At 62.8% G+C, this 12,962-nt stretch overlaps 1 protein-coding gene across 1 annotated transcript; it reads right to left on the bottom strand.

The window, feature by feature from the left end:
* Window positions 1-525: 525 nt before the first annotated feature.
* SEMA3G (semaphorin 3G) lies at window positions 526-12,665 on the bottom strand. Its single transcript, XM_074879429.1, has 16 exons — window positions 12,577-12,665; window positions 8,379-8,539; window positions 7,285-7,347; window positions 5,587-5,706; window positions 4,802-4,892; window positions 4,575-4,691; window positions 4,212-4,354; window positions 4,019-4,133; window positions 3,844-3,913; window positions 3,502-3,646; window positions 2,991-3,222; window positions 2,786-2,877; window positions 2,476-2,517; window positions 2,066-2,291; window positions 1,621-1,760; window positions 526-1,517 (listed from the first exon to the last, which is right to left on the bottom strand). The coding sequence occupies exons 1-16, from the start codon at window positions 12,662-12,664 to the stop codon at window positions 1,050-1,052; spliced, it is 2,313 nt and encodes a 770-aa protein (XP_074735530.1). The 5' UTR covers window position 12,665; the 3' UTR covers window positions 526-1,049.
* Between the last annotated feature and the right edge of the window lie 297 nt (window positions 12,666-12,962).

Raw genomic sequence — 12,962 nt, 5'->3', positions numbered from 1 at the left:
GAGGCAAGTGAGCTCATGTCGGGCAAGAAAAACGAGCAAGCACCTTGCCGGCAGCCTGAGACAGTGCCAGCAGCCTGTGGGTGCTCTCCACGCACCTGCCCCCCAACCCCTGTGTTTGGGGGAGGTCCTGGGTGCTGGTTTAGCTCCACCAGCCAGCATCAAGCTGTCCCCAAACCAGCCTTGTCCCACTCAGCCCTGAAGGGCCACCAACCACCAGAAACACACCCAGACCGGGGTGCAGCCCCCCAACCTGTACTGGGCCCACCTTCTGCATGTCCCTGCTGCCACCTGGGCACAGCGACTGTGGTGGCATCAGTGCCTCTCCCGTGTTTACCCAGGAACAGGTCTAACCTGCCCCCAGCCGTTTGCTTTCCTCGCCAACCCTACCCAGCCCTAAAACGTCCGTGGCAGGGTGCGGGGGGGACAGAGGGGAAGGGGGGAGCTGCACCCAGGCACAAACTGGCACTGCTGAGCGTCTTCTGGTGGCACAGGGAAGGTTGGAAGGAGCACTGTGACCTGGGATACACCCTGGGCAGCACAGCACAGCTCCAGCTCCCCAGGCACAGCGGACAACAGGGCTTATCCTGGACATGGAGGCTTTTTGTGGGGAGAGCAGGCATCATCTTTCCCAGGCCCCATGCTGGCATGGAAAGAGCCTGGAGCTGTCAGCCGCCCCTTTATTTGCAGAGAAAGCCAGCCAGCAAGCTCCCTGCAGCGGTGACACAGCAGTGGCACAGTGGTGGCACCACGCCTGCCGAGCCCCAACCCACCCCAGTGACTGTGGACCTGCACCTGCCACAGGACCCAGCAAGAGCAAGAGGGGGGCCAATGCGTCCACCACGCCACCCATTTTGGAGGTGACCCTGCAGCCACCGAAGGTGACGGGGACCTGCCCAGGAGCTGGCCCTGACATCCTGTCCACCGCGGCCGGGGGGACCGAGCTGGTGCCACTGCAAGCCACCTGCCAGGGCAGGAGGCCCCCGGGGCTGCCAGCACACAAGGAGCTGATCCTCACCCACAGCCACCCCATGGCCATTATCCTGGCCTCTCTAAGTGGCCACCGCTTGCCGGGGCACGCGGTTCTTCTCGCCATGGGCTTTGGTTGTCCGTCCCTTCTTGCCCACGTCCACGCCAGCCAGGGCATGCTTGGCCTGGGCCAACTTGCTCTTGTGGTGGTGGGGGCGGCTGCTGCCACACCAGAGGCGGGCACAGTACTCCTCCACCCGCCGCACGTTTTGGGAGCTAATGAGGTGCATGATGTCCTTAAACCAGGTTTTGGGAGCCTGTGGTGCCAGCCGGGGCCCGGGGCAAGGCAGGCGTGGGGGCTCGTCCCCCCGCTCCCGGGGGAAGGTGTGTGCCAGCTGCTCGCTGGCGATCACCTCCAAGGACGTTTTGGCCACCGTCTGGGTGAAGCCGTGCTCCAGTGTTTTGCAGTAGTAGAGACCAGCGTCATGGCGGTGCAGCTTGCGGAAGAGCAGCCCGTGCTCCGTCTGCAGGATCCGCTCGTCCGTCTTCACCTGTTGGCCACCGGGAGGTTGGGGGGAGGTCCGGGTCCAGCCCCACGTCCCTCCCATGTCCTCGCAAGGGGAGAAAGGTGGGTGCGGGGCAGGGGGCCCTCACCTCATCCCGCTGCTCGTCAGGGGGCCTCTGGACGAACCACTGCACGCTGGCCTGCGGGGACCGGGGCACACACTCCAGGAAGGTGCTGTTGTCCTCTGCCCCATAAAGGACCTTCTCCTCAACGCTCTCAAAATCATCCACTGGGGCAAAGACAGACATGGGCTCATGGGGAGGACAGAGCCAGGCTTCCATGGGCACAGGTGTCAGCTCCCTTGGTGTGGCTTCAGTCCCCTTCTGCCCCTCTCCCTGGGGACAGACGCCGACCCCAGCAGCATCCACCTTCTCTTGGGGCACCCCTCAGTCTACAGGATGGGGAGACAAGGGTGCCCCAGCCCCCACCAGGGGTGGCCACAAGCCCCTCTGCGTGCCAAGGGCTGTGGATGCCGGCACATCTCAGGGCACCTGGATGAGCCCCTCAGTCCTGTGGGCCTCCCCAGTCTCTCACCAGTCAGATTCTGGTCCAGACACTGGTGCACGGGGTTGCCATGGCGGACGTCCTGGCGGCGGTAGCGGCGCTTGCCAGAGGGTTGGTAGCGGGTGCAGGCAGTGCCATCCCAGGCACAGTAGGGATCCCTGGCCAGGCAGCACTCGGCACAAGCCGTGCCGTAGGTCTCGCACCGGTGCAGCCGGACCTGGGCCACCCCAAGGCTGGAGCCCACGTAGAGCGTTTGCTGGGAGAACAGCACTGAGATGGTGATGCTGGCAGCCCCCATGAGCACAGCACCCAGGGTCCCCTGCTGGGAAACCCCCAGAGCAAGCACCATGCGGGCTCTGAGAGGCTGGTGACAACAGCTCAGTCCCTCCTGGTGACCTGCCCTGTCCTCAGCCCCATGGCCAAGCCATGGCCATACTCACGCGCTTGACAGAGATCTCCATCTGGGTGATGGGCACAGGTGCCTGCAGGGGAGGAGAGCGGACACGAGGCTGGCAAAAACCTCATCACAGAGAACCCAGCTCATTCAGAGCCATCAGGGCTTTGCTGGGGCACCAGGAATGTTTTGGGGAAGAGTGAAATCATCCCCAGTCACCCTCTGCCCTCACAGCCTGGAGACCTCCCAGTGCCCAACAGTGCGGTGACAGCCCTGAGCCTCTGTCCCCATGTGTGTCCCCAACCTGAGCCCACTTCACTGCCCCCCTCCCTTGCAAACAAGGCAGCAAACGGCACCTTAAAAACCTGCAGCTCCTCCAGGATGACTTCCTCAGTCATGACTGAGCTTGTCTTCTGCAGGACCACCACCTTCAGCACTGAGCCGGCGTCTGAGGGGAGAAGGATGGAGGTGTGAGCACCCTGCCATCACACACCCCAGCAGCGTGCCCACCAGTAACCCCAGTGCTCGGGCTCCTTCCTGCATGCCACCTCTGCTGCTCACCCGTCCCGAGGAAGAGGACATCATGCTGCCCGTCCTCGGCCTCCACCCGGTCCACCACGAGCTGGCGCAGGCGGTGGGGCAGGTCAGTCTTCACTAGGAGGGGCTGGCGGTGCCGGGGGTACACGGGCTTGTACATGAGGGGGTGGGCGCGGGCGAAGTGCAGCACCTCATCGGGAAAGTCCTTGGTGGTGCCGTACTGCCGCCGGGGCTGGTTGGTGGTCTTGCTGGGACACTGCGGGGATGAGAGGGGACCAGCTCAGCCTGGCCACCCCAGTACCCATCCCTCCTTCCATCTCCACCGCTCTGCAGAGCTGGTTTGGGTCCCTCCCCACCTTCCACTTCAGGATCCATCTTCTCCACCCCTTTGCCAGACCTCAGTCCCAGCTCTCCCAGGGTGGATCCCATAGGGAGCCCATCCCCACAGATGAGAAGATGGGGGATTGGCCCCACCACCCCCGCCAAAGAGCAGTCAGAGGAGCAGAGGAGACACAGAGTACAGGGAGTCGCTCACCACACCCGGCCGTGGGTAGGGCACTCTGCCCTCGTAGGCACCCCACCGGTGGTGGGGGCTCTCCCGGTGGGCGAAGGGCCCGTTGAAGACCTCTCGGATGTCGGCCATGCGGTACACACAGACAGCAGAGCCCTGGAAGACATGGCTGAAGGGGACAGTGAATGGGGTGAGCAGAGCCATGCTTGGTGCTGACAGCATCGGCGGGGAGCATGGGAGCACTGACATCTCCATACAGACCAGGGCAGAGCTGGTGGAGGTTGGGGACCTGCCAGCAGCCCCGTGGTGACAGGCCATGGGAGGCTGCAGCTGGTTGTTCCCAGAGGCTGGAGCTGGACCACCCACCTGATGGTGCTGAAGAGGGCGTAGATCTCCGGGCTCTTCCCATCCTTCGTCCTCAGCAAGAAGATATCCTCTGGGGATGAAACCATGGGGTTTCTCCTGGAAGCCCAGGGGCTTCCTGAAGCCACCAACTAAGGGACCAGCCCTGGTGAGGTCCCCAGCTCCAGGCACCCCTTACCCAGTTCATCAAAGTGGGTGTCAATGCCACCGGGGCCGGGTACGGAGCACACAAGCCGGGCTTTGTTGAAGGTACTCCATTTGTTGACCAGCACCCTCTGGCCACCAGCATCATTCTGCAGGGACAGGGAGCCTCAGGACCACTGCCGTGACTTGGCGCATCCCTGTCGCCACGATCCCCACCAGCATCTTACCACACAGACCCGTGCCACCCGGCTGACGATAGTGTGCTCCTTGCTGTCTGCTTCCACCACCTTCTCCGTGAAGAAGAAATAGGCTTTGTCATTGTCTCGGTCATCGTTGTCTGGGATCAAGTGGGCTGCCACAAATTTGGGGTCTACAAGCAAAAGCCGGCCATGTCAGGTGGGGTGAGAGAGCATGGCCACCATCTCCAGACACCCACACCACACTGGGGCTGGACCCAGTGCCTTTCCCTGCTCATAGCTGGCATGGGGGATGCTGCACCATGGCCAGCAGATGCCCTGGCCACTGAGAGGCTCATGGTCCCCGGCATTAGCCCAGCCAGGGAGGATGGAGGAGCAGAGGGGAACCGTTACCATTGAGTAAGCGCTGGTCCACCTCCGTGCGCAAGGCAGAGCGGGTCCCCGTGCTGCGGAAGATACCGGGATCGCGGCCCAAGAAATCTGCGGTGAGGCCGGCGTACAGCTCCCCACCTGGCAAAAACACCCCGCCGTGGGACTGAGAGCCAGCCCCAGCTGGCATGGGGACCATCCCTGGTCCCGGCACCCCAAAGGCTCTCGGGTCCCCCAGGAAGACAACCCACCGATGACAGTGCTGGCAAAAGCACGGCTGGGCTCGTGCGGGCACCTGCCCCGGCCGGTCTCCATGCTGGTGGGGTCCAGGCTGAAGGCGTGCTGGGTGAGGGGGAGCAGGCAGGGAGCAGGCAGGTGAGCCCCCAGCCGTGCCCCAACAGTGGGGCTGTGCCTGGGCATGCAGGGGCTGGTGCTGGTCCCTGCCCAGCTTGCAGGCGCCTCGCTGCAGGCATCTGCAGCCCCAGTGCTCCCAAAGGGACCGTCTGGAAGCAGGATCTGTGCTTTTTGAGGCAAGTCTGATCCTATGAGGATGTGCAGCAGCCAGAGGGAGCCACCAGCCCCGCTGCTTGCCCATCAGCCTGGCCGGAGGCTTTGTGGTACAGGCAGGGCTCCCACTGCCCACACGGCGCCGGGCTGCGAGGAGGGAACAGGGGGCCCTGCCTTTCCACCCCAGCCAGCCTGATTTATGAGCAGTGAGCTGGGAGAGGAGGAAACACCACCCACATCGCAGCCCCTGGCAGGACACCAGCCCCAGGGGACATGTCTGGAAAGGTGATGCCAGGCCAGAAGGGTGGGGGACCTGCAGAGGGGGTAGCGCAAGGGCAAAGGGGCAACAGGGAGTTGGTTCCTGACACACACCACACGCCCTGTATTCAGCGTGGGACAAACACCACATCCAGCATTCCCACACAGTCCCAAAGACCCCCAGGACAGAGGCAGATGATAGGGATCCACCTCCCAGGGGTGTCCAGACAGGGATGCTCAGGGTGGGCACCCCAGCATGGTGCTGCCCTACCTCGCCACGATGCCCCACATAGATGAAGGCGCAGACGGGGTGGAAGGCACCGGTCCCACAGGCCAGCAAGTGTGTCCGGTTGTAGGGGTGCAGCACACGGACGTAGTTGGCGCAGTCGGTCTGGAAGGACAGCGAGGAAGGCAAAAGGTCATGGGAGCCTTGGTGCTTTGCCCCGCCCCAGCTCCCTGCCTCTGCCTGGGGCCCTACGAGGATGGGCGAGCCCCAGCCCTGGCTCCCTGGGCTGCACCCAGGCTCTCTGCGTTCCCCCCAGTGCCAGGGGTGCGAGATGGCAGCTTGCACCCATCAACAGGGCTTGCACAGACTTCATCTGGGTGGACCCTGGCCCACTGCAAAAGGACGGGATTTTGCTGGTCCTCCTTCCGCCAAGAGCATCCCTGGGGGAACCAGCCAGGGGATCCAACCAGCACCTGGGCGTCTCCTGCCCACAGGAACCCACACGCTCACCCCATCACTCAGTCCACACTGGCCAGGGGAGCAAAGTCACCTGCCCAGCAAGCTCCCAGCAACAGCTCCCACACCCAGCCCCAAATCCCTGGGGACCCTCCTCTTCCCGGCGCCCAGGACGTGACCAGATGCAGGGACATCCTTCCCTGTCGTGTTCCTGCTGGTGCCGGGGATGAAACAAAAGGAGGAAACGCAGGAGACGGAGACGGATACCCACAGGCATCCTTGGCTGCCTCCAGGACAGCCCCCATCGCTACTGTCTGGGATTGTCCCCTTCTACTGGGGGCCAGTAGCAATGACACCCCCAGGGCCACAGACCTGCCACCTCTGACCTTGTGCAGTCTCTCCTGGCAGTTCCCACTGGAAAAGGGCTCCCATCCTCCTCCCACTCTGGCACCACTGCCGTTCGCTCGGCAGCTCCCCCCCCGGCCAGCACCAGCCCTGCCTGCCCCCCATTGTCCCCCCCGGTGAGACGCGAGGCCCCTCGTCTGCTGGGAACACCGCCACCGAGCTGCCCCGGGGGTTCCCAGCCTCCCCGCTGTTTATTTTCCCTTTGCAAAGAGCCTCTAAAATAGCAAGTTAAAAAAAAATATATGTTCAAGAAAAATAAAAAATTGAGCCTGCCCTGGCTTGGATCTGTCGGTGAGAGCTTGTAAAATAAACACGCAGAGTGGGATGGGGACTCCCGGGAGCAATTCATCTGGGCTGGGGGAGCCTCAGGGAGTTTCTCCCTGCCATAGTCCTGTTTCATATTGGGGCGGGGGGAATGCAAAGAGGGGTAAGGTTTGGGGAGTGAGGTCACTGAACCTGAGTGAGTTACAGATTTCCCACCGTCAGGGACGGCCAGGATGGGCCAGACCACGTCGCTGGGGTCTGGAGCACAGCATGGGGCTTTTAGCCACTCTGAGCTCAGATCTCAGAGTCCAACTATCCCTGCCTGCTCGGCGCAGCTGTGTTTGGGGCACATTGGCCAGCTCTCTGCAGACATGGGGCTGAGCAGAGCCCAGAGCCCAGAGCAAGTGTCTTGCATGGCCAGGCTTGGTCACTCACTCCCTACCTCAGTTTCCCTCATGCACCAGGATGGTCCCTTGCTCTGCCTTGGCATTGACTGGCCTGTGAGCCCCCGAGGGCCATCCCTGGTGGGATGACATGACACAGCCCTGGCATGGGGGGAGCCAGCTGGCATGGGGACCCCCTCAGCTCAGGGCAGAGCATGCATGAGGCAAGACTCACCCCTGGGTCTTTCCCCTTTCGAAAACATTCCTCCGTCTGTCCAGGGAGGGGTGGCCAGTAGATCTGAAACACAAAGGACCTGTTGGAGCAGGGAGGGGGGACAGCGGGGACCCAGCCTTGCAAATACACATCTCCAGGCTGCCTATGGTGTGGGGATGGAGAGAGGGACAGAGAGAAGGGACCAACAGCTCCCCAGAGCCCACCGAGCCCAGGGCTCCCACCCTGCAACCCGGGTCAGGATTCTTCCTCCTGGGGAGATGCACCCCGGCAGTCACAGCCTGCAGCCGGGCTGGATTTGGGTGGTCACACCGGGAATGGCCAGAGCTGGCCTGAAAGTGGGTGGACTTGCGGGTGGCCTGGGGAAAGGGTGCTGGGGGACAGCAGGGACTGATGGAGCCTGAGTCCCCCACAGCCTCAGACCAAGGGCAGCTTGGGTACACAAGCCCTTGACCCCATGGCGGTGACCCAGCACGCCAAGGGGCACTCCATTTCCTTCTCCACTTTCTTCAGCTAGAAACAGCCCAGAGGCATGTTTGAAAAACATGAAGTCAAAGTGGAGAGGGTGAAGGAGGAGGGGAGCCACCACCCAGCATCGTCGTTCTGGTCCATCACCTCTCCCACCTGGGGGCTGCTCTGGAGGCTTTGCCAGCTGAGCCCTGGCACAGCTTGTTGTGATAATGGATGCTTTTAGCTCCTTGTCTCTGCAAGCTTTCAGCTATATATTCAGCCCATGAGGTGATGCCCAGATGGGATTGGGCAGCACTCCCTCTCCTGATGGTTGTTTTTTAGGAAAGTGGGGTCCGAGACCTCGCTCAACACCCGGGAATCACTGGTGGGCTGCACCACCCATCTCCTAGGCTGCCAGCCATGACTAATTAGTCACACCCTCCAGCCACCATGGCCAGTCCACACTTGCCAGGCAGTTTTCGGAGGCATTTCAGGGTTCTTGAGACGGGGACATCCCCAGGGCAGGTCTTGTTTCAGGGTGACTTCGCCTGCATCGGTTGGGCACTGTCTGCTCAGAGGGGTGAGGGATGCACAGGGGGCCAGGGTGGGGATGGAGACCCCAGGGTGCTCAGCAGGATCCAGCTCACCTCCTTGGCATCCATGCTGGCCCCATCCAGGAGCAGGGAGTAGAGCACATCTTTCCCCCCGATGAAGAGCCGGTCGCGGTACTCATCCAGGTAGAGGGAGCGGAAGCCCAGGAAGCCTCGGTGGCCAAAGAAGAGGACGGAGCGGTTGGTGCCCAAAAGCTCTGCCGGGGAGGAAGGGAAGTGTCAGGAGGAGCCATCCTGTCCCCAAAGACCTGCAGGGCATCATAAGCACTGTGTGCCCCAAATGCCCCCTCCCAGCCACAGACACAAGAGCTCACCTCGAGCCTGGGGGACATTCTGCTCCCCAGACATTCCCACCATGTCCCTCCATTTGCTGCACGTGCTGGGGTCCCCCAGATGCCAGCTCACAGCCCAGCCAGCTGGGACAGCACAGCCCCGGGGCCCCGAGCTGTCACCCAACACAAGGACTGGAGGAAAAAGCAGTGGATAACGTCCCACAGCTAAGTGCCTTCTCGCACCCCTGGGAGCTCCCCCGATCTGGGTGCCAGCCGTCGGAAGGTGCTGCAGCAAAGGGGCATTGCGGCAAGGAAAAATGGAGAGGGGCTCCCAGTCCCCCAAACACCCTTCACACCCGCTTGGAAAATGTGAAAGGGTGCTTAGACCCCAACCCCGGTGGTGGCACCAAGTGGTCCTGGCTTTTTCAAGGGACAACTGGAGGGCTGCAATGGGCGCAGAGCAGAGAGTGTCCCTCCAAGCTGCTACTTCTGATTATTGTAGAGCCATTCTGGGGCCAGCAGAAGAGCTGCTCCCAGCTGCTGTGGACAGCAGTATCCATCTCCATCCCTTCCCAGAGGAGCGGGCATCCCGGCCTCATCCTGCCCAGGGTGTTGCTCTCCCTCCCAGCCAAGGACAAAGCTGCAGAGCCAGTGGGCAGCAGGGTCCCAAGCAAGTTTGCCCCAGCAAGGTTCAGCTGAACCACCCCAGACTCCTATCGCAGCCATGCCACAGCGAGTTGGGGTGCGTGAGAGCCTGGTGAAGGCTGTGCCTGCCGTCAGCCCCAGGCTGGGCTTGCACGGAGCCTGGGGGGGTGGTGAGAGCAGACACAGGGTGGGCAGAGAGTGGGTCCTGCCTCCCCTGGCGCCAGCCAGGGACACAATAGCAGGCACCCAGCCAGTGCCATGGGGAAACCAGCACACAAGGCCTGCCACTGCTGCCACCAGATCTCACTGTCGGGCAGGCTTCCTCCCTGCCACCCACAGGGATTGGCACCTGGGGAGAGGCACCAGCATGGGCACGCTGTGTCCCTGGGGTGAACATCATGTCCCAAAGCAACAGGGTCTGACGGTCAAGGCTCCCAAAGCAGGCCCAAGCCTGAATCCCATGGGATGCTGAGGAGACCCCCACGGTGATGCCACTGCAGGGGCAGTGGCACAACTGGTTCCAGTAGGAAATGACTTTCAGGGTCAGCAAGCCAAAAACCCCAGCACAGTGGCACCCACCCAGCTGCCACAGAGGGAGAGGGAAAGAGGGAGCGGCTCAGTTTCACCAGGCTCTTAAGCCCTGTCCCAGCGACCGTCCTGACCCTAGACCAGGCCACTGTGACTGCTGGGTGGAGGAGGACAAAGTGCCATTGATGAGCGCAGCCATGTCCCTAAACACCCTTCACCAGGGAAGGCTGCCAGCTGCTGCTGCTGACCCCAGCCTGAGCATCCCCCACGCATGTCCCCATGAGAGAGGAAGTGACGCTGGGACAAGCCCAGCTGCCAGCAACCCAGGACACCAGGGTATCAAGACCTACTCTTGCTCTGGGGACATTTGTCACCTCCAGCAAGGAGGTGGCTAGCAGTGCAATGCCCCCATCCTGGTGGGAAATCCCTCTTCTGGGACCTGCAAGGGAGACAGGGTCCATCCTTGCGGGGGGGACACAGCCATCACCCCATCACACACAGCTCCCATCCCTGCCAAGTCACTGAAGGGCAGTCCCAGTGCCCTAACTGGTGATGCTGGCGGCATGGAGGGATAGAGCCCCAGCAGCTCTATCCTCACGGGAAGAACCTTGTGCCTGCACACAGAGCTGGCACCAGGCACCGAGGGCCCCTCCAGCCCCATCTCCCAGCGGGGTACCCTACTCCCTGTACCCTCCCAGTATCTCAGGTCCTCCCGTATCACCGGGCCCAGCCCGGGAAAATGCTGTCATCTCCTCCTATTCTTGCCCTGCAATAATATTTTCTCAGCTCAGAATAACATTGGCAAAACTGTCGGGCTCCTTTTATTGTTTCAAGCAAGGCTTCCCCTTCTCCCCCAGACCCAGCAAATTCCTCCTGCGCCTCAGGTTACACCGGCTCAGGGCGCCTTCTCTTTCCTTGGCTTCACCTCCCCAGGGAGCAGCACCCTGCCATGCCCCATCCATCCCCAGGACCCCTTTACTCCAGGGTGGGGATCCCATAGGAGCCACCCCCCAAGTGAGGAGTCCCTCAGGGGGGACAGTGGAGAGCTTGGAGGGCACCAGGCTGTGCTGTGATGCTCTTGGTGCAGCAGCAGCAAAATGCTCATTCCCCTCTTACACAGACCACTGCTGGAAGTCAAAGTGAATGGAAAAGAGCGGCTTGAAGTGAGAGGGAGAGCTGGGGATGCAGCCACCCCTGCACCCACAGTACGATGCCTTCCCCTGTGGTCCCCCCAAACGTCTCCCCACAGCCAGAGCCGCCGGCCACACACAGCCCAGGCTGACAAGCTAAGTGCAAGCAGCCTCAGTTCGCCCCAGTTTTCATTTCAGAGGCTTATAATGGTTTTAATTGAAATTTTCATTTTCTTTTTCTTCCCTCCAGGGAGAAGGCGGTGGCAGAATTTGTTTCATGGGAAATTTCAGTTTCTGTTTCCAATTTGGAAGAGGAACAGAATAATCAGCTTAAGAAGAAAAAAAAGCTTCAAAAGGTTGCTCACTCCTGGCAGGAGGCCTGCCCAGCCCCGGGGAGCCCCTCGCACCTGGGGAACAGCACGGCAAGGCTGGACTTCGCACTGGAGTGGATCAGACACTGAGCCAGACCCTGAGCCCTACGACCAAGCTCTGCTGGGACCCCCAAACATGCTGGCCCTGCTGCCAAGCCCAACCTGAGGACACAGAATCCCACCACGGGGCAGAGCCGTGAGCCGTATCGGGTACCTGCTGTGTCCCAGGGTAAGCAGGGCCACTGCATGCCTCAGTTTCCCCCTTTCAACAGGGAGGGAGCCCCTGCGGCCGCCCACTCTGCGCCAGGACAGAGCCAGGGACGCAGCCAGCCCGTGCCCCAGGGCCAGGGGACCCCCAACCCAGGCAGCACCAGGGCACGGGGCAGCACCCCGGCACACGGATGTGTTCCACAGCTGTCAGGGCTCTCTGAGAGCTGGGCTGCCCCTCTACGGGAAGAGGGAAGATATGCATTATGCAATTTATTTTATTTGAATTTTTTTAGAGCAGGTTCACTGCTTTTAGGCAAGAAGGAGGAGATTTGGGCCCTCCAGACTCCTCTGTCAAGTTTGGCTGGAAGCAGCCCCTGGATTAAGCTGGCAGTGCGGGGGATGCAGCGAGCCAGAGCAGGCTCACAGCGAGAGTTTTAATTAAAACCAAGCACTCCCAGCGCAGCACCCCGAGGGCCCCCAGCACCCGCACCCCCGCATGGCGGGGGTCGGAGGGTGCCCGGGCCGAGCAGCACCCGGGGGACCCGCCGGGCAGCCGGGGACCGCCTGGCTCCCGCCCCGCGGCAGGCAGGATGCTGAGCACCCACGGGGATGCCCACGCCGGGGGAGCACCCACGCACCGCAGCACCCACCCAACCCACATGCCAGAGCGTGCCGGTGCCAGAACAGTGCCGTGCCTCGGTTTCCCCCCACTCCACGTGGGACACGATCCCTCGTGGGAAGCGGTGGAGCTGGCGCAGAGCCCGGCGGCGCATCCCCGCTCCCGCGGCAGCCGCCCAACACCCGGCTCTCCCCTCTTCCTCCTCCTCGGAGGCCCCCCACGTCCCGCGTGGGAGTGGGGGGTTCAGAGCAGCCACCCACCGAAATCCCATCGCAAACCGAGCCTCCAGCGCAAGGTGCCTCCCCCAAAAAACCCCATAAACCCGCACTTTGGGCGCAGCGCCCACAGCTGCGGCTCCCCAAGCCCCCACCCGTCCCCCGTGGGGGGGGTGCTGAGGACACCCCTATGTGGTCAGGGACCCCCCCCCGCCCCGCAGCAGGTGCCCCCGGCCCGGCTCACCGCGGTAGGGCAGGCGGAGCCGGGGCAGGCTGCGCCCCGCCGCCAGCAGCGCAGCCCCCAGCCAGCACACCGACACCGCCGCCCGCATCCCGCCGCCGCGCCCGGGGCTGCCGGTGGCACCGAGCTTTTATGAGGCCGCCATCCGACCGCCCCCGGCCCGCCCCGGCCCGCCCCGGCCCGGCCCCGCCATCCCCCGGGGCGGTGGGGATGCGCGGGGGGTGTCGTGCGGGGCGGGACGGCCCAATCCCCCGGGTGGGGCGCCAAGAGCTCCGCACACCCCCAAATCGTCGCCTGCCACAGCGGTTTTTTTTTGCTGCAGCCCCCCCGCACCAAAGATGTAACCCCACCAGCCCCTCCGGCTCATCCCCAAGGATGGCTCATCCCTG

The sequence above is a fragment of the Strix uralensis genome, chromosome 10 (assembly GCF_047716275.1).
Source record: "Strix uralensis isolate ZFMK-TIS-50842 chromosome 10, bStrUra1, whole genome shotgun sequence".
In the NCBI taxonomy this organism is placed as follows: Eukaryota; Metazoa; Chordata; class Aves; order Strigiformes; family Strigidae; genus Strix; species Strix uralensis.
Note: the sequence above shows the minus strand (reverse complement) of the source record. Positions and strands in the feature narration are given on the sequence as shown.